This window comes from Bubalus bubalis, chromosome 12 (genome assembly GCF_019923935.1).
Source record: "Bubalus bubalis isolate 160015118507 breed Murrah chromosome 12, NDDB_SH_1, whole genome shotgun sequence".
In the NCBI taxonomy this organism is placed as follows: Eukaryota; Metazoa; Chordata; class Mammalia; order Artiodactyla; family Bovidae; genus Bubalus; species Bubalus bubalis.
Window position 1 is genome coordinate 71,463,556 of NC_059168.1, and position 20,934 is coordinate 71,484,489.

Below are 20,934 nucleotides of genomic sequence, written 5' to 3' on the forward strand. Positions count from 1 at the left end.
AGAATTGATATTTATCTCTAAAAGTAGTTAAGTATTCATCTGTCACTTCAGTTACTAAGTAAATACATGTAAATAGATAGGTGCAAAGGAAAGTTGATGAATCATATTTATAGAATATTTACTGAGCAAATGGCAGCAACCAATTGCCTATAACTTGTCGTTAGTGTTCAATTTTGTCTGCTCTTTAAACAGCAATCAAATCTCAAAAGTATATATATACAACCATGTCTGTCACAGGACTTTGCAATAGTTGAAATGTGTCTTTTAAAAACAGTAACCTTCCAGGACTTCCCTCATGTTCCAGTGGTTAAGAATCCATGCTTACACTGCAGAGGGTGCAGGTTCCATCCCTGGTTGGGGAACAAAGATCCCACATGCTGCAAGGTGCAGTCAAAAAAAAACAGTAACTTCTCTTTACCCTCAAGGAAAGTTTTTAGAATTTCTGCCAACTATTTTAAGTATAAAAACTCCTAAATAAGATTTTTTTTAATCAGAGTTAATATTCAGAGAGCTTCCCACCACCCTCTGAATGGTGCTAGTGATAAAGAATCCACCTGCCAATGCAGGAGACAAGGGTTCGATCCCTGGGTCAGTAAGATCTCCCAGAGTAGGAAATGGCAACGTACTGCAGTATTCTTGCCTGGAAAATTCCATGGACAGAGGAGCCTGGCAGACTACAGTCCCTGGGGTCACAAAGAGTCAGACATGACTGGGCACATACACACACACACACAATATTCAGAAGGACCAAGCATTTCATGGAGCTCCTAGGACAGAAGAACCTACTGTGCTGTCAGGAGTCAGAGTACACTGTATTAAATTAGGATTTGACTGAACTGAACTGTCCCAATGTGTCTTTTATTTATAATGCAGTTTCACAAAATCATTTATCACAGAAATTATGGTATTTTTAGTCTACTTTAGTGATCTCAAAGTTGCAATAACAACCCCAAAAAATATATTCCAATTAAAAACAGTAGACGAAAGTTTTCATTCTAACAGCAGTCTGTGTCCATTACTTTAAGCCATATCTTATGTAATTATCACTTCCAACAACAGCTCATTCCCTGTCTGAATCCTCTTTTTCGGTGGTGGGGGGGTTTCTAGGGATATCGTCAAGTTCTATTTCTTCCTTATCTGGGTGACACAATACCACGTTTTCCATGCAAAGATATAATTTAATATTGTGTATGGGCTGCCTATTACAGTAAACTTTGTCTGGTTTACAGCATATGCTGCTGCTGCTGCTGCTAAGTCACTTCAGTCGTGTCCGACTCTATGTGACCCCATAGACGGCAGCCCACCAGGCTCCCCCATCCCTGGGATTCTTCAGGCAAGAACACTGGAGTGGGTTGCCATTTCCTTCTCCAATACAGCATATGGGATAAGAGCTAACACAAACACCCAGAGAGGCAACAAGCAGCATCTTTAAGTGGAGGGATGAGTAGTGGTTCTGACAAGTTAAATTTAAGGTATGAATGAGCTAGCCATATGACAGTGTCCACCAGACAGCTGTAGTCTTGGGCTTTGTTGCACATCAGCCAAAGCCAGGCCAAACCCGTCAGCAACACAGAGCAGCAGTGGACTGTGGCCGAGAGAATGAAGTCACTGGAGGAGAGAGGAGAGGAGGTATGCTGTCTTCCAGGATGCAGGTACTTTGAATTTTTCCAGTACTGAGATTGGGTTTACCCTGAACCACCCCCATGTTATCAGGTCCTCCTTGGTCAACACACATACCTGTGGTAAGATGACAGGCCGGCACGTGTTCTGTAGTCGGAAGAGGTTTTAGGTCATGTCTATACATGATCAGCACAAGCAGCCTAGAGCACTAGAAGACTGCTGCAGCCCATCCCTCTGAGTCAGGCTGTCCTATAGACTATAATGCAAATTATATCCATAAATTTACATTTTCCCCTGTTGTTGTTTAGTCGCTAAGTCGTGTCTCACTCTTTGTGACCCCATGGACTGTAGCCCACCAGGCTCCTCTGTCCATGGGATTTCCCAGGCAAGAATACGGGAGTGGGTTGACATTTCGTCCTCCCAGGGATCTTCCTGACCCAGGGATCGAAGCTACATCTTCTACATTGGCAGGCAGATTTTTTACCACTGAGCCACCTTTTTAGTCACATTTTAAAAAGTAAAAGGACCAGGTAAAATTAATCTTAATATATTGACTTAATCCAAAATATTATCCTTTCAACATGTAATCAAAATGTTCTTTAAAATTAATGAGATATGTTACCTTCTTATCTTACTACTCAGTCTCTGAAATCTGCTATGTATTGTGCAATTGAAGCTCATCTCAGTTGGGACGAGCCACATTTCAAGGGCTCAGTCACCACACATGGCTTGTACTCATGACTACCCTAAGGGACGGCACAGCTCTGGAGACTTCACCTGACAGAGAAAATGCACCACCACCCCTCCCCAGCTTGGGTCAGACTGTAGAGAGTGGCTCCAAGTGATGAGCATACAAGATTCCTCAGTCTTGCTTCTGTTTGATCTAGTACAGTACAGTCCAGATACCACTGTCTCCCTGCTTACCTAGTACAGTTTTTATCTGTTTAATATTATAAAATGTGTTTTGATTTACAAAATCACTTTTAAAAATACCCTGGGACATACACGTGAACTGACTGCGTACTACAGAGCATTAGTTTTTAGCATTAAGCGAGCTTCTTCCTGTTTATACTCATCATTATGACATCTGTCATTTAGGATTCAGAATCTTTACCACATACATTGTATCAGCCATTTCCCATAAGAGAAACAAAATGTTATGTATAATTTATCAGCTAATATTCTGTGTACATAAGAATATTGAAAGGGAAATATGTTTGTTTTTTTTTTAGATTTTGCTCAAGATGATAAGAATAATATAATTCCTACAGAGATATAAAAGAAGATCCATGGGGAATACAAAATTTAACCTGAATGGCTTAGAAATATTAAAATTCATACTTATAACACATTTGTTATATAATGGTTTTCTGAGGGTGAATGTAACACTGCAGGATGTTGTTGCTTGATTTTGCTTGATTTTTAATATAAACATCTAGAAATTCTTTATAGGCCAGAATATCATCGTTATAGTAGCTGGAGCAAATTTACTTTTGAATACAGAAGACCTGAGGGAAGCAGCCAGTGCCATCAGCAGAGCCAAAGTGATGATCTGCCAGCTAGAAGTAACTCCTGCAACTTCTTTGGAAGCCCTGAGAATAGCCCACAGCAATGGAGGTAATTTTACACATTTGTCCTTCTTTCTATAAAGCTTTTATCACTGTCTCAGTGAAAGTTAACCTTTCAAGTTAAGCAATGCCATATTTTTCTGCAGTAAAATATTTTCTCCCATCTGAGATTCACTGTCTTCCTGTAGTTCTCAATAATGTTAGAAAACCTTACAAATGGGGAGGGGAGAAATAACATGAGTAGCCTTTCTGATATTCTGAAATATAAATCTTGAGTCTAGTAGCAGAAATAACTCATGTAGTAGCTGGAATCTTTGAAAGAGCCCCTTGTCCAAGATATACTCTAAGTAGTAGAATAAGTTCCATTCTGAGAAGCAGAGTTTAAGCTTAAGGTCATGGATAATCACTGCCCAGGTACACTTGGATAAACATCTCAAGGACTGAAGATTAAATCTTCCTCCTTTTTGTAAAACTTTATCATCTTTCCTAAAAACAACAAAAGATTATTTATATGTAATATTTTCTATGTTGTCAATGTCCTTTAAGTAGCCCTTTTTGTTTTATCTTAGGCTTTGGAAGTTTTCAAACACACAAAAGCAGGCAGAATTCTATAAGGAAACCCATGACCCAGCTTCAACAGTTGTCAACTCATGGTTAATCTTGATTCATCTGTTCTCTCGCCCACTCCCCTTCTCTCACCCCAACATATAACAAACTTGAAAAAAATCTAAGTAGTTTCTTTCTGTTTGCTTCTTTTTTTTTTAACCACTGACTAATAGGAAATCATCTGAGTTAGAATCCCATTTCTGTTCCTTGTTAGCTTTATAGTCTTAGCAGAATTATCTGATATTTTTGAGCCATATCTGTTAAACGCATATAGACATACTCCCCTACAGAATTGTTCTGCTGCTGCTGCTAAGTCGCTTCAGTCGTGTCCAACTCTCTGCAACCCCATAGACGGCAGCCCACCAGGCTCCCCCGTCCCTGGGATTCTCCACACAAGAACACTGAAGAATTGTTCTAAGAATGAAATAAAATAGGATGCCAAGTTTGGTGTAGTACTTCTCAGTAGACACCAATTGTCTTCCCTCTTTCACCTCTTTTTTTAAATTAAAATTAGGATAATATCCTGATCTCAGCACCCTTTGGTGAAAAAAATAAAAATAAAAAGTAGCCACTTATCTAAGACAGTGGCTTCTTCTTGATATTGTGGCCATAGTTTTGTGACTTATACTAAGAAGAAAATAGGGAGAGAACCACACTGACTTTTCCAGATCAAACTTTCTCATCAAGACAAAAAGGAAAAAAAGAAAAGGAAAAGTATGTGTGTGTGTGTGTGTGTGTGTGTATGTTTATAAGTGCTTTCTCTCGAAGTATAAATGTTCTACATAGCAATAAATGGAAAATAAGTTATGAAAATGATTTTGTGGAGAATTTTAAAACGTATGTCCTGATTTAACAAATTTCCTCTTGGCAAAACAACATGCTGTGGCAAATTCTCACTGACATTTAATGTATTTCTAATGGACGTGAAGCCGTCAGAAAGAATTTTAAGCCAAAACTCATTTGGTTACGTTTTCTTAGGGTGTCACAGATAAAGTCTAAGGCTTATGGTAAACATTCTCCACACTGCACATCGTAATCAGGTGATGTGAGTACAATGAGCCTCTTCATTCAAGCTCTTATCTTTCCTTGTATAGGTCAAAGCATGTTCTCATGTAACTTCTCTTTTTTTCCTGCTATCCCTTGCTTCTCAGAGATGACTCTTCCTTCTGTCCTAGTCTAATAGCCTGTTACCTACCCAGCTTGTGGAGGAGAGAAAGGTACAGCAACCACAGTGGAAGAGCTAACCTTTCACAGGTGAGGCTAGAGTTATCTGGATGGGCAGGCAGCCTGACCCGGGCGGTCATTTGGTTGGGGTCGAGCAGTGTTTCCTCTGTTATCTGCCAGGCAGTTTTTCTGTTGAGGAGCTGGAGGACCTGGGGCATCAGGAATGGGCAGGAGTAGGTGATGGAGGGCCACAGTCCACCTAGTCTACTTTACATTTTCCCTGAAGAGCCAGCATGCCTCAGGAAATTCTGCATGATCTTTCTTAAATTGTAATATTGGGACTAGTAATACCTGCACCTATATGTACTTTACAGTTTAGAGCACTTTCATACATATTTGATCCTCAGAAAAGCCTTATGACAAAGTAAGGCACACATTTTTCTCCCAGATTAAAGAGGAGAAGATAGACTCAGAGAGGTTAAGTAATTGGCTCAACCAAGGTCACTGTAGATACCACAATTCCAGACTCCAAGACCCAAGTTCTGTGTCCTAGGGCAAACTTTAAATAAAGAAACTGCCGTGTCCCATTGATTTCAAGGAACTGAGCCTTTATGAAGAGTATCTGTAGAAAAGTGAAACCAATGAATTGTAATACTCTCCAACATGTAGCCTAAGCTTTCAGTGTTATTACTGCTTAAGTCACAGAGACAAGACCCTACAGTGTTTTCGGCAGTGTCCCCTACCTGCCCACATAAAACACATACACAAGCAACCGTGCACATGTGTGCCTTTGTCTAGTATCCAGCTGGTCTCCAGTTGGTACTTATCAGTCAGACATAGCTTAGATTCTGTACTGTGAGTGGTGTGTGTGTGTGTGTGTGTGTGTGTTTGAATTTAATGTGTCTTCGTTCTCACCTGAGAGAAGTGTATAGTACAATAGAAGTAGCACTGGTTTGGGAGTCATGACGTATGGCTTTGAATTCAGAGTCAAATCACTTACCAAATGGAGGACTTCGTGCAAGTATGTCAGTTCCTCACACTGGGCCTCAGTTTCTTCCATGAAACATGGGAGTCGGACTGAGAGCCCTCACATTCCTTTAATGTTGTAATGTGAGAGTGGGCTAATCACAGAGCAGAACAGGCAGAGCATGAAGATCTGTTGAGCACTGAGTGTCCTGTCCATTGCCCAGGGCTGGCATAGGTGCTGATCAGCATTATTCCATCTACAACAAAGATGGTAAAATCATTGTCGTCATCCATTGACGACAGTAAACCCATTGCCATGGGTTTATTTCACAACTCCCTTATCTCTATATTTATAAGCAGTGAGGTGTGAATTAAACACATTGTACAACTGGATTATATATCAGGTGTTAAAATACAGAGAAGAAAGTCCCCGCTCCATCTCTGTATATACTGTCTCAGAATTTACCAAAATGAAAGCATTGGTTTTACGCAACACCTGCAACGTCAAAAGTGACGTGAGATCCCTCGCAGCCCTCTCCTGTCTAGGTCACAGTGTTGGAAGAAAGGCCCACAGCAGAGCTGGTGCTGCAGCTGCTTGTGATGAAATTATGCATGTTGGTTCTGGTCTTTATATCCATTTTAAAGCAAATGGAACATTACAGGAACAATTATAAATAATTGAAATTATAAGATTGCCAAGAAATTAAATTCTAGGTAGGATACAAAATATATTTTAATGCCACTTTAGTCCTTTTCCATTTAGCAAACCAGGCTTCTTGGCTGGCCACCTTGACTTTGATGACATAGTTCAGCACATCACCCAAGCTTTGGGTGTTTTTGTTGCTCCAGTCACAGAGAAGAAGCTCTAGAGTGAGAGACTGGCTAGCCGGTGTTTTGGGTAGCCCAATTCTCCCATGGTTTCTTTACTTAGGGTGATGTCTTCTGTTTCTCTGAGCTCGCTCGTAGGGCCTTCTTAACTATCCAGCCTCTGCCTTTCATGCTGACATCATTAAGAGTCAGCTTCATTTTCCTGTCTTTGCCTGTACAATTGCCTTCCTGGGCCTCACCAGTTCCTCACTGATATTATTGTGCCAGCCATCAACAGGCTAAGACAATCGGGAGTTTAGTCCATTGTATGTGGTAATGAATAATAATTACTGTCAGGTACCGTCTGTCACCTCTGCAGCTCCAAGTTACTCCACGGCATTGCACATCCTGTGTTCTCTAGTTTCGCATGGTTCTAGGATGACATCATTTTTTTTTCCATCTTGACTATTACAAATTTGCATTCTTCTTTGATGAGCTCCATCTACTGATTCTTCATTTTGTCATCATGGTAAAATATCCATGCTTATTTATGGTAGCATGAGCCAAAGAGGATCCTTTCTTTATGGTAGTTTCACTTTTCTCCTAAATTTAGTTATTAGTTGGACTCTAATCCTACGTATTCAATTTCTTTTGGTAAGAATGCTTCCCCTTCGTAAGATATAGGCAAATAAGATTTGACTGGTTTTTATACAGTATTTACAGTCAAATTAAATTGCAGAATTTCTCAATCCAGCAATTATTGCTTAAAATTCAATGTAACTGTTTCTTTAAAATTTGTTTTTTTATTGTGAAAAAGTTCAAATATATGTGAACATATTCTAGAGGATAGTATGGTAAACCCATATATACTATCATTAGCTTCAACAGTTATCAACACTTAGCCAATCTTGTTTCACTTATACCCTTGGATTATTTAGAAATGAAACCAAAACATTATATCATTTCACTCAGAGTGTACTTGTTTTTTGATGTGAGATAGTATATATATTTTAAGAATTTTGTCTTTGCATGGTATATAGCAGCTAATCTGTGGTCAGATTTATTCTCAGCCTTTTGTAACTAATCACTTATTAATTTAGTGAGTAATCTCTCAGACTTTTTTCTCTTCTGTGTAGGTATATAAATATAAATATACATATAGTTATATTTTATTTCTTTTGTTTAAAAAAAGAGGGGACTCTTAGCACAGACTTTACTATAATACTTTTTTACTTATAAATAAATTATAGAAGTCTTTCTATGACAAAACAGAGATCTGCTTCATTTTTTTGCATAGCAGCCGGGAGTATTTGTCATAATTTTTTATCTACTCTGATAGATACTTAGTTTCTTTTGTTTTTTTTCTGTTATAAGCAGAGCTGAATGAACACTACTGTGCCTCATCTTTGCAGGCCTGGGTGTGTGTGTGTAGGACAGGTTTAGAAAAGGAATTGCTAGATCAAGGCTCTTTTGCAATAAAATGGAACTTTTATAAGAAAAATGACTCTGTCCCATTGTTCCATTCTGACAGCTTGCTTTAACCTGTGCTCAGAGCTGCTGGGTGCAGAACTGAGGATCAGATAGGGTGAGCAATGGTGTTTCAACTCTATGCCTGTGGAAAATAGGGAACAACATATTTGTTTTGAAAACCTAAAAACTAAATGGGTGTTTTAGAATGCTGGGCAATGACAGCCTTTATGCATAATTGACATCTCTGAGACCTTGCTGAAGCGGGAAAACCAATGAGAGAGATTTTTGCCAGGATCCAAACTTCAACAGAAGGCAGACAAGATGGGTGGACAGGCGGGGGTATGGGGCTATGGCTAAAGGACAATACAATAACAGTAATAATCCTTTACTTTTGTACAACACTTTACAGTTTACACAGGGCTTTTACATCCATTTTCTAATTTAAGCTTCACAATAGCCCTGTGCAAAAATATGAGCAGCCAAAAATATACCATAGAATTTCTGTGGGTGGACATTCTAGATTCTAAAATAATGAAAATGTGGGAATAGCATTGGCCTACAAACCGCTGGTCAACATCCACCGACCAAACCAAAATGTTGAGTAAGACCAAAGAAGGTGCAGCCATACACCAGCTCACTTCCCCAGGCAGAAGGAGTGGACAGCTTTCACTAGCTACGTGCAGATACACATCTTCCCCAGGAACATGGATGGATCTGCACCAAACTAACCACAGGAGAGCCACTTACAGAACTTGTTACTATGCACACTCACTGACCTTAGCCCCGGAGATTCTGATTCAGTGAAGGTGGAACCCAGAAATCGGGCATTTTAATAAGCTCTCCCAGCGAGGCTGATATGCAGCCAAGTTTGTGAACCACTGTTCTAGAAGAGTCTCTGAGGACTGCAGCTAGAGTATTTTACTCTGCAGGTTTATAGTAAATTAGAGTTACTAAACACATAAGTCAGTGGACCTGGGTAAGGAAAAGATGACCAACCAAGAAACCAACACAACACTGTAAAGCAACTATCCTCCAATTAAAAATAAGTTAAAAAAAAAAACCGACCAATCTAGTCAGGTATTCTGGTGGATACATAAGTGTTTTGACAGGAGAACTTCCTGTGAATATAATTTTTAAATACTTTTTAAAAATGTTTACAAAGTTCCACAACAAAGACTATTGTTAAATACTGTGCATTGGCATGGGGGGCTTGTGTTGCTATGGACAAAGTCCTGTCCTAGAGAGGCAACCACTTGAGAAATGACTAAACCCTAGACTTCAAGCTAGAGGACCCTGGGTAGGGACCCTGCTTAACCATCTCCCAGTGTGTGTCCTCAGGCTGACCTCATCTCTGAGGCTCACTTTCCTCCTCTGAAAAATGTACTTCTGACACCGTGGTGGCTGTGACATTCTCATCTTTCCCCTTTCTGCTGTCCCCACCCACTCTCCTCTTGCAGTCTCCTATCAGAGCTAGCTCTCAGCCTCTGATTGAATTTCTCCTCCTTTATCAATCTTTACTTTATGTTCCCAGATTGCCCATAGAAGCCAAGATTGTAAGCTTTTGTGTGCATGTGCATGGTTGCGTGAGTACGTGGAATATATTTGTAAGATATTAAAAGAATAGGTGCTCAAAACATGCATATGTACATGAAATGCATGTACTTACTATCCTTGCCAGGAAATTTTTGAGCTGTTCATTGTTTCCTTTCTATCATGTCTTTATTTTTTTCCTGGAAAATGCATTTACGAACTAGCCTTGCGACTAAAAGTGCTTAAAGTAATCTGCAAAAATGTTCACCAGCCTGGATGTTCACATTTGCACATGTCCTTTCATGCCACATCATTCAAATTCTTCTTTAATGTTCTTCTTGCTCTTTGCCAGAACTTTGAGTAAGACCAAAGAAGGTGCAGCCATTGTTACCACCTTAGTTGTAAATACTGATGCTTGCCCTTGGGGCTGAAATGTTGAAAAGTAAAAAGCAGACCAAATGGACATAAGAAGGAATTGATACTAGGCTATCACAGAGATTGACAGTCCAAACTTTTCTACATCTATAACTAAGTTGATTTTTTTAATCTGCTGGGGGAAAATGGTTGTACTCAGGGGTTTCTCTTACTGAATGTTCACAAATGCACCATGTTAAAAACAGTAACCACGGAACTCCCTTTTCACTCCTTTGTAGTGAAAACATTGTTCAATCCGGCGCCTGCCATTGCTGACCTGGACCCCGAGTTCTACACCCTCTCGGATGTGTTCTGCTGCAATGAAAGTGAGGTAAGGATGGAAGGTTGTGCTCATTCCTTGAGAGACCAAAAGACTTTCATGTATGTGGATAAAGCAAAGAATCCAGGACTAACCACATGAACCTTAATGCATGTGAATTCTTGGGCATAATGAAAACAGATTTTTTTGGATGACTGGGTTGTAGAAAAAAAGGAAAGTAGTCAGTCCTAGAAGGAAAAGGATTCCCTGAGTCATACCCATGTTCTGTTTTCTTATTTAATCATTCCATAGTCTATGGACTAATTACCATTAGAACTGCCAGAGAGAGCAAACAAAAGTATGACACCCAGTTAAACTTGAATTTCAGACAAACAAGAAATAATATACTAAACATACTATAAAATTACTTGTTGTTTATCTGAAATTCAAGTTTAACTGAAAGTCCTATATTTTATCAAGCAGTGCTATTAATAATTAACATATAACCCTGGAGCATCTGCTACATTCTGTTGTGAAGACCCTGTGACTGCATTGGTAGACAGACACAGGTTCCATTGATGCCATGGGAAGCCCTTGGTGGCAACTCCGTCGGGGAACCACCCTCTCAGTCCATCTCAGGGTCATAATGTATATATCTGCATAAAATGTCTATATAGATTCATATCATGCCACTCATTCTGAAGTATTTTAGGGAAAAAATTTCCATGTTTTCCCTTTTATCGACTAGACAGTTTTAGACCAGCACTCACCCCCACCATTGCGAGGCAAGACGTATTATACAATGCAACATACAGAGAAAGACAGTTTATAATTAATAAACTGTAATAGTAGTTTTCCACTTGGTACAGAGGCCGAATGAAGGTTTTTAGGATTTCCTGATCTGCCTTTTGGTTAAGTTCATCTCTCAAGAACATAAAGGAAACAAGAAAGAAGACTGCCACAAGGAGAATAATTTCAAGAAGCCACAATAGGTTACGCAATATTTTTGAGCAACCATCACAGCCAAGCATTGTGCTGGGAAAAAGAAACTGTGGGAGATAGTGGCCATTTCACAATAAGATGTTAGACTAACCTCAACTGCCAAACTGGTTGAGATTTCCCTGTTAGACACTTACAGAGCATCACTGTTTATTCTTCAAACACTCATCACAGCTCGGATTCCTTATTCAATACCTCCGTCTTCTCCTGGAAGGGCATGGACATCTCTTATTCACTGTTGTATCCCAATGGCTATCTTTGCTGCATAATCAATTACCCCCAAATCCAGTGGCTTACAACAACAGTAACTATTTATGTCCATCATGGTTTCTGTGCATCAGGAAGTGAGACAGGACACAGCGACATGATTCGTTTCTCCTCTGCAATATCTGGGGGTCTCAGCTAGAAGACTCAAAGACTGAGGGCTGGAATCATCTAAAGCTTCTTTCACTCACATGCTGGCTGTTGGCCAGAACACTTACACATGGCTTCTCCTTGTGGCCTGGGCTTCCTCACAATATGGAAGTTAGGTTCCCACTAGATCCAGTCTCCTAAGGAAGGGTGAAGGAGAGAGCACAAGAGCCCGGCAGAAGACATGGTAGCTTTTATGTGACTTTTGTAAGTCACACAGCGTCTTTTCTAGCCCATTCTAATGATTGACATAGGAAAGTACACCCTGGTACCCTCTCAATAGAAGATTTTCATTGTCACAGTGTGAAAAGAGCATATACAACGTGATAATATATTGATAGTTATCTTTGGAAATTTTCACCTTTTATATTATATTTGGAACATAGTTGGCACCTAGTAAATCCTTATGGAATGAATGAACAAATGAATTGAACTCTGGTCTTTAAGGAAATTGACCTCAAAAACTTAATGGAATAAAAAAAATTTTTAAACTTAACATTCTCATGGATGACTTCTAATCATGATAACAGTGTAAATACATGCTCTAAGATACACCTTGCGCCCCACATACAAACCACTGATTCATAAATATAAAAAGAGACAACGAAAACATACAAGCTCAAAAACAAGGTAAATAACTCTACAGATCAGAAATGGAACAGAATCACAGAGCATTTAGCCCTGGGTATGCTGTACTCCAGCCCCAGAAGCTGGCATTGTTGGCTGGATGGGTAATGGGCACTGAAAGGGTGCCACTCATGGGAGCATGGAGCAGTGCCCATGGCTGGAAACCAGAAGTGCTGGGCAAAGGCTTTCCTGCTAAGGAAAGAGTGGTGGAAGCTGCTATGCTGAGAACACGTAGAAGGCTCCCAACATGTGGAGATAGGAGAACAGAGAGACTGCCTCAGATCAGAAAGAAAACCAAGCCAACTGATGACGTAGAGATTGGACGGGCGGTACAGTATTGCCAAGAACCCCAGAAGAGGAACTCCCTGTTGTCGATGTAACATCTCACTCTGGGACCTAGTGGATGCAGCCATTAAACCACTAGAAAGACAGGGATAAACCTGGTGGGAGTGAAATCTGCAGACTCTCCACCTCACAGCGAGCCTGCAGACACAGAAAGGTACTGCTGCGAGAGATCCAGCAGAATCAACAATCTGAAGAGGAATTTGCCCCAGATGAAATCCAAATAATAAAACAGTGCAAAAAAGACTTTAAAATAAGTATGATTAAGATTCTCATTCATTAAAAAAGGTGAACACAGGGAGCTCAACCTGGCGCTCTATGATAGCCTAGAAAGGTGAGATGGGGTGGGATGGAAGGACGGTTCAAGAGGGAGGGAACATAATGTATACTTGCGGCTGATTCACACTGTTGTTGGCAGAAACCAGCACAACACTGTAAAGCAATTATCCTCCAATTAAAAATTTTTTAAAAAGAAGAAATTGTGAAAGAAAAACAGAATTGAAGCAATGGTATGTGAATATGAAAACCAACCAATCAGAAGTCTTGAAAATGAAAAAGTAGTCATTGAAAAAAATTTTAAAGCACTCATAGAAAGATAAACATTAAAGTGGGATGAAGAATTTGAAAACTGAAAGAGAATCTTGATCAGTTCACCTGGAGGAAGAAAACTCAATTCTCCTGGAAAATAGTACAAAAAGAAAAATAGTTAACTATTAAAAAGGAAATTAGAGAAATGAAGGACAGATTGAGAGGCTTCAACATGTGTCAAACTGCACTGAAGGAAGACGAGAATGGAACTGAAGAGAAACTCTATTAGAGGAAAAACTGCAGGGTGTTTTCTAGAATTGAGAAAAGACATGAGCCCTCAAAACATCAAAAGTGTATTAAAAGCACCATATAAAGTAAATAAATATAACTTTCTATTAATGTACATTTTACTGGAACTGTATAAAATCAAGGGGTTTAATAAAGATAAAAATATTTTTAAACAGCTAGAGGAAAAAAGATTACATATAAATATCAAGAATATCCAATACATCATTGCTTATAAAGGGGGAAAATGGAAAAAAATGAAAGTGTCCATGAGAAAGAGAACAGATTTTGTTTAAACTGTAGCATATTTGCAGTATGGAATACAGAGCAGTTTTTTTTTTTTTTAAGCTATATATATCAACACAAATTTTTAAATGTTAAGAGGAAAACTACATTGCTAAATAATATATGTGGAAGATATCATTTAACTTTTTTAAAGAAAAATATTAGAAGCAAATAAAGTACAATTTAATAAAATTAAGTAAAATTTATTAAAGGTGGGTGGTAAGTACATGAGTGTTTATGCATTATTTTTCATGTTCAAGATTTTTTCATTAAAGAATAGCTGTTTAAAAGGTTTTTTAAAAACCACAAGAAATCAATGTTTCTGAAAATGAACCATCCAGCTCAATGTACATAAGTGATCCCAGTAATGAAGATTAATGCAAACCTTCTTTTTTATAAAAAGAAAAAGGAAAGTGGCCTCACAGTATAACCCACTCAGACTGAAAGGGTCTATGGAAAAGATCAAGCTGGGGGGTACATGGTGAGGTTAGTGAAACCTGTGCTCTTGGGAAAACTGACACCAAGAATGAGCAGATACTGAGATGATTTATAGGCAGCAAGAAGGGTTAATCTGGGCACGTTTGGAGCAAGCACAGGAAGGGACAGACCCACTCTTAAGTAAATATGGTATATGATTAAACTGTAACACAGAAAAGACAGAATCTGGCTATAAACTTTTTATGTCAAAAAGCATCACATGATTCATCTAGTCCAGTGTACTTTCAGCTGCTTATCTCAAAACCATAAAGGTTCCCCGGAGATGCTGGCCGGGCAAGGAAGCAGGACTGCAGCCCTTCACCCCTACTTAGCTAGAGTCTTGTTTATATTCTGGGAGAAACTACTGATCCTGTCCAAGCCCCACATTTTACAGATTTTATGTGACTTGGAGAAGTTTCCAGGTGAGTGAGCACTGGAGGTCTCTGAATGTCAGTGCGTTACTTTTTCTGCTGTATATCAGAGCCTCTCCTACTCTGCTTCCATCTTCTCAAGCAAAACAAACAGAAGAAATGAATGGTTTGCAAACTAGTAATATGAAAAAGGCATTATGGCCCAAGAGAGGACTAAAAGGATTTAGGTGTGAAAGTTATGGGTATGATTTACATCAAAAATCATTGGCAGTGGCCCCTTGCTTCCTTCTTTTCCTCCCTCCCCCCTTCCCTTCTTTCTAACTCTTTATTAGGAAAATCATCATAAATAAGGAAAAGCTAAATGGGCAATGAATACTCATATCCTCTCCACCTAATCAGTTGTTACCATTTTGCTCCATTGGCTTCCCCTCTCCCCTGTGTGTATTTATTTTTGTTTTGGTTGAATTATTTGCGAGTAAGCTGCAGACATGATCCCTCAACCCTGAACACTTCAGCTTGCATCTCCTAAGAGGAACCACAATACTATTATCACACCTAGGAAAATTATCAGTAATTCTATACTATCATCTAATATTCAGGCCACATTTAAATTTTCCCAGTTGTCCCAGGAACATCTTTCATAGTTTTTTTGTTGTCCCTGTTATTATTTCATTTATTTCCAGTATCCACCAGTGTTTGCCATGACCTTGGTTGTTATGAAAAAGAAGGGAGATATCTCCTAGAAAAACAGATCTAATCTAGAAGTGGACCCAGTCACTTATTCTCAACACTGTTTCATTTCTCTTTTGTGTATTTCAGGCTGAGATTCTGACCGGCCTTGAGGTCTGCAGCCCCACAGATGCTGGGAGGGCTGCGTTGGTGCTCCTGGAAAGGGGCTGCCAGGTCGTAATCATCACCTTAGGTGCTGAAGGATGTGTGATGCTGTCACAGACAGAACCTGTCCCAAAGCACATTCCCACGGAGAAGGTCAAGGCTGTGGATACTACGGTAGGTTTTTCAATTTCAGAATCCTTTTGGCCTTTGAAAATCATCATTTAGTAACTAAGATACTGCACCTGAATTTTTGGATCATGCAGTAGAGGCCCTAAGAGGTAATATGTTGGAAGAGAAGAACAATCAATCAGGTTGGAGAACTGTATCTTAACCTTCTCTAGCCCACTGTGGGACTTTATACAAGTCCCTTAGCCTCTTTGAATCAGTTTCCTCCATAAAACTGGAATATCAGTAAAATTATACCCATATTACCTTTATTCATTCATTCATTGAATAAGCCTTGATTGAATACCTGCTATATGCCAGTCATGTATTACGTGCATATATATAGTGATGTGGAGAAGGCAGTGGCACCCCACTCCAGTACTCTTGCCTGGAAAATCCCATGGACGGAGGAGCATGGTGGGCTGCAGTCCATGGGGTCGCTGCGAGTTGGACACGACTGAGCGGCTTCACTTTCACTTTTCACTTTCATCATTAGAGAAGGAAATGGCAACCCACTCCAGTGTTCTTGCCTGGAGAATCCCAGGGATGGGGGAGCCTGGTGGGCTACTGTCTATGGGGTCGCACAGAGTTGGACACAACTAAAGTGACTTAGCAGCATATAGTGATGTACAAGACAAAGTCTCTGCCCTCATGGGGCCAGATTTTTAAACAATAAGCACACTGCCGGATCTTACAAGCCTCTTGCCTAGAATGAAATAGCAAGGAGCACTAGTTACTATTGTATTATATATATATACTAGATAATATATTTAATTTATTATATATTGTATGTTTTATTATATTTATACAGTATGTTTATTTTGTTGCTTAGGAAAGACTTTAAAATGTGGATCATTTATCAAAACAGAAGTTTATGGGCATTTGATAAAGTTTTAGATACAAATATGTGTTGAAATACGTAAGTGCAAGGAGTACTTCTATTACATAAAATTACATCCTGAATGCTTTTTAAAATGTGCTTTATCAGGAATTTGATAAACTATACTTGGCAGTGTTATTCTCATCATATTTACTTATTTCTGAAACCACTCGTTCTTCTGCTTTGTCGAGAAAGACAGTAACTTGCATTTGAGAGACTCCTTATTAGTTCTGAACTCAGTCCTCCATTGAGTAAGTGAAGTTGCTCAGTCGTGTCTGACTCTTAGAGATCCCATGGACTGTAGCCTATCAGGCTCCTCCTTCCATGGAATTTTCAAGGCAAGAATACTGGAGTGGGTTGCCATTTCCTTCTCCAGGGGATTTTCCTGACCCAGGGATCGAACCCAGGTCTCCCGCGTTATAGACAGACACTTTACCGTCTGAGCCAACAGGGAAGTCCTCCATTAGACTAAAACTATTCTAGGTCCTGAACTAGAGCAGAAGAGTTTGTTCTCTTTTGCTGAAAATAAAACAAAGGGTCCTTGTGAAGCTGTCGGACCTCTATGGCTGCCGAGAAGTGGCTCAGCCTCTGCTTTCAGCATCTGTGGCAGTCACAACTCCTTTCGCTCATAGTTACCAACCAGAAGTACAACCTAAACGACTTAACTCCAAACAAGGGTTGTATCTGGTGCACATAAGTAGAACATTCAAAGGTACGACAGAACGCAGAGACTAAACCGTGTCCTCAGGACTCACTTGTTCACCCTTGCTCTGTCAGCTCTGCTTGCCTTGTGGTGGGCTTTGAGCTCAGACCGGCACCCTCCGGGTGGTAGCCCCTGGCAGCCCCCTTCCCGCACTATCTCACATCATGATCCCATCCCCGATGTCAAATAAAAATCAAAGAGCTCTTTTCAGAGGATGGGAAGTGGATACTGATCAGGGAAAGCCACCTGTGCCCACACAGAACATTCATGTGGAAATGCACTGCTTGGGTATAGGACTGATTGGAGAAACTAGCCTTGGAAATGTTCAAATTGGAATCAATAGTAATAATGCTCAGTGATTTCACGTTGAAGGATTGGCTTTCACAGATGAGGGTGGGTAATAACTTTGAGCATCTTAGGTACAGCCGTGTGCGCCAAGGAGGTTTTCACACTTCACTGATATTGTCTTGTGCCCTTTCGTTTGGTTTCTGAGCTCCTGCAATTAATTCTTAAGGTTCAGGAAAGGTGAGAAGCAGTGACAGTTTAGAGAGAACAGATTACTTAATACTTGGAGGCAAGAGAGAGAAGATGGGATCAGGAAGATCAGGGTGCTGGATCAGGATTGACAAGTTTTCTGTGAAGGGCCAGATGGTAGAGTTTTAGGCTTTATATGCCATATGCATACATGCTTTGTTAAAACCACTCAGCACTATCGTGGTAACATGAAAGCATCCATAAACAACTTTGTATGCTCCTGAAATTAAGTTAATATTAATCTAAACTAGGTTAAGTTAAGGTGTTAATTGGAATCACCAACTAACTACAATTACTAAGAACAAAAAAAAAAGAAAAAATCAAGATAGTTAAATGGTACACTAGAAAATATCTATTAAGCACAAAGGAAGATAGTAATGGAGGGACAGAGGAATAAAGATACTGAAAGATACGCTGGTGTAAACTGGGATAAAACTAAGACCGAGGAAGATATAGGGTCCAGGAAACAGGTGATGCAACTTGGTACTGAAGAATTTATTTGCAGGGCAGCAATAGAGAAACAGACATAGAGAACAGACTTATGGACATGGGGAGAGGGGAGGAGAGGCTGAGATGTATGGATAGAGTAACATGGAAACTTACATTACCATATGTAAAATAGAGAGCCAACAGGAATTTGCTGTATGCCTCAGAAAACTCAAACAGAGGCTCTGTATCAATCTAGAGGAGTGGGATGGCTAGGGAGGTGGAAGGGAGGTTCAAAAGGGAGAGGATATACCTATGGCTGATTCATGTTGAGGTTTGACAGAAAACAACAAAATTCTGTAAAGCAATTATCCTTCAATTAAAAAATAAACTAATTAAAAAGAGAGAGAGAGAGAGAAGTCAGTGACAATGAAGGAAAGTTCCAGGACAATAGCTATGCAGAAACCCCATCCTCAGTCAGTCCAGATTAGAGCAGGAGCTTGGAGGGCTCTTCCATTCCGGAAGGAATGTCTTCCAGAAACAAAAAAGAAACAAGGAAAAAGAAAGAAATAGTGGAATAGCCAGCTATTCAGTGTGTTTGAATACGCCCAGAGATTTTTAGCTCTCTTGCAGAATTTAAGGGTGAAACAATAATTAATTAACCAAACATGGAGATTATAATCATATTGTGAAAATGGAAAAATAAAATGAATGTGTATTTGCGTGCACATCAGGGAAGATAAGAGAACTAAATGCTCATCTTCTTTAGCTAGAATTCAACAGATAATATCTAAAACAGATTTAAAAAAAAAAAAAACCACACAGTATAAACACTCCAAGAAATAGAAGATAAAAACAGAGGAAAGCAATAAAAGAATTTAAAGTATTTCCTTCATAGAAATGGGAGTGGAGAGGAATGGGACATTTACACTTTAAGCTTTGTCTTTTAGTGTACATCCACTATGTATATGGATGGCTTGGATTTTTTTTTTAATGGCAAAACACAAAGAGGTACCATTTCACACTCACTAGGATGGCCATAATCAAAAACAGATAATAGCAACTCTGGACTAAGATGTGAGAAATCAGAAGCCTCAAACATTGCCTGCAGGAATGCAAGATGATGTAGCCACTTTGGAAAACGCTATGGAAGTGCTTCAAAAAGTTAAATTTAGAATTACAACAGGCTCAGCAATTCTCCTTCCAGGTATATAGCCAAAAGAGATAAAAATTTATATTACACAGAACCTTATCTACAAGTATTCACACAGCATTATTCATAAAAGACCAAAATTGGAAACAAACCAAATTTCATCAACTGATATAAATGGATAAACGAATTGTGGTAGACACATATGATAGAATATTATTCAGCCAAAGAAAGGAATCCTGATACATGCTATGGCATGGATAAACATCTGAAACATTATACTAAGTGAAAGAAGGTAGGCATAAAAGTCTACATATTGTACCCTTCATATAAATTCACTTCAATTTATATGAGATATCCAGAGTAGGTAAATCTGTTGAAACAGAAAGTGAATTGACAGTTACTAGACGGGGCAGAAAGGGGAGTGACTGCTAATGGGCATAGGGCTTCCTCTTGGGGGTAATAAAAAATGTCCTAGAATTAGATAGTGCTGATGGTTGCACAACCCTGCGGATATACTCAAAATCACTGAATTGTGCACTTTTTAAGGGTGAATTTTATGGTGTGTGTATTTCTCTCTCAATTGAGAAAACAAAGAACAGACAAAAATAACAAAAAGCTACTTCACTAATGGATACTCTTGTGATAAAGAATCTTTCACTTAATTGCTCTACTAAATCTACTGAATGGGCACTCAACATCCTTCTCCTCAACTCCAAGCAACGAAGGTGCCACAGGAAACAAGGGTAGTTATTTTCTGGGCGTAGAATCTCCCTCAAGCTTTTGTACGCTGTCTTTCTCCTCTCATCCAGCACTTTCATTATTAAAACTCTTGCTTGTTCTGCACACAACTGTTCAGCTTCTTCATAAGCCTGGTAAAGATGAGCTAATGCACCTGGTGAGGTGAGGAACTCCCAGGGAGGCATTTTCTTCTGAATAAATGGGCTCCTTCACTTTCATGTCAGGAGGGTATTACTGGCTCTCAGGCGGTTTGTAACCTTCTCCCTTTTCTCTTCCTCCTCATCCATTACACCTTAGCAAAAACTCCTGCTGTGCAACCTAAATATAGCCAACTTTTTTATTTTCCAGTCATATATCTGTAAATCTTGGGGGGAATTCAGTACATCAGGAATGGCATGGATGGTGGAAACCTCTTTAGTTAGGAGGCACATTGTCCACTGGAGCCAGCCAGCCCTAGAAGGAGCCATCGCCCCCTCTACACCAGGCCTCTGTAGGCTATGTTCGGTTTTGCCTCAGTGTTAATAGTTGGATGTATCGCTTCTATTTTTAATCCGTTTTTCCCGTTGTACTAGAGTGAGAGGGTGGCAATAGCTGCAGATGTCCTCAGCTCAGTTTGGAAGACGTGACAGATGTGTCTCTTTTCCCATCTCTGGCACTCATGTCCTCGCTCAGGTCCTTCCAACCTGAAGGTCAGGAGCTTGCTTTCTTGTGTTCATGACTGCACTGAACACTCACTCCACTGTCAGAGTTACACACGTGTAAGCATGGTGTA

General features: G+C 39.5%; 2 protein-coding genes across 8 annotated transcripts in view; one reads left to right on the forward strand and one right to left on the reverse strand.

The window, feature by feature from the left end:
* The window catches only part of BABAM2 (BRISC and BRCA1 A complex member 2), a 474,973-nt gene extending 468,828 nt beyond the window's left edge, over positions 1-6,145 (reverse strand). For 3 of the 6 annotated variants that reach the window (XM_044926130.2, XM_044926128.2, XM_044926129.2), the window contains exon 1: positions 5,959-6,145. The gene's annotated coding sequence lies outside the window, so the exon portion shown is untranslated. The remainder of the gene's footprint in view (positions 1-5,958) is intronic. The other 3 variants (XM_044926125.2, XM_044926119.2, XM_044926131.2) reach the window with 3 other exon arrangements.
* RBKS (ribokinase) overlaps positions 1-20,934 on the forward strand; it is a 95,725-nt gene that overhangs the window by 45,285 nt on the left and 29,506 nt on the right. For both annotated transcript variants that reach the window (XM_025262340.3, XM_025262341.3), the window contains exons 5-7: positions 3,073-3,237; positions 10,385-10,476; positions 15,549-15,737. In XM_025262340.3, coding sequence (XP_025118125.3) covers positions 3,073-3,237; positions 10,385-10,476; positions 15,549-15,737 — 446 coding nt within the window. The remainder of the gene's footprint in view (positions 1-3,072; positions 3,238-10,384; positions 10,477-15,548; positions 15,738-20,934) is intronic.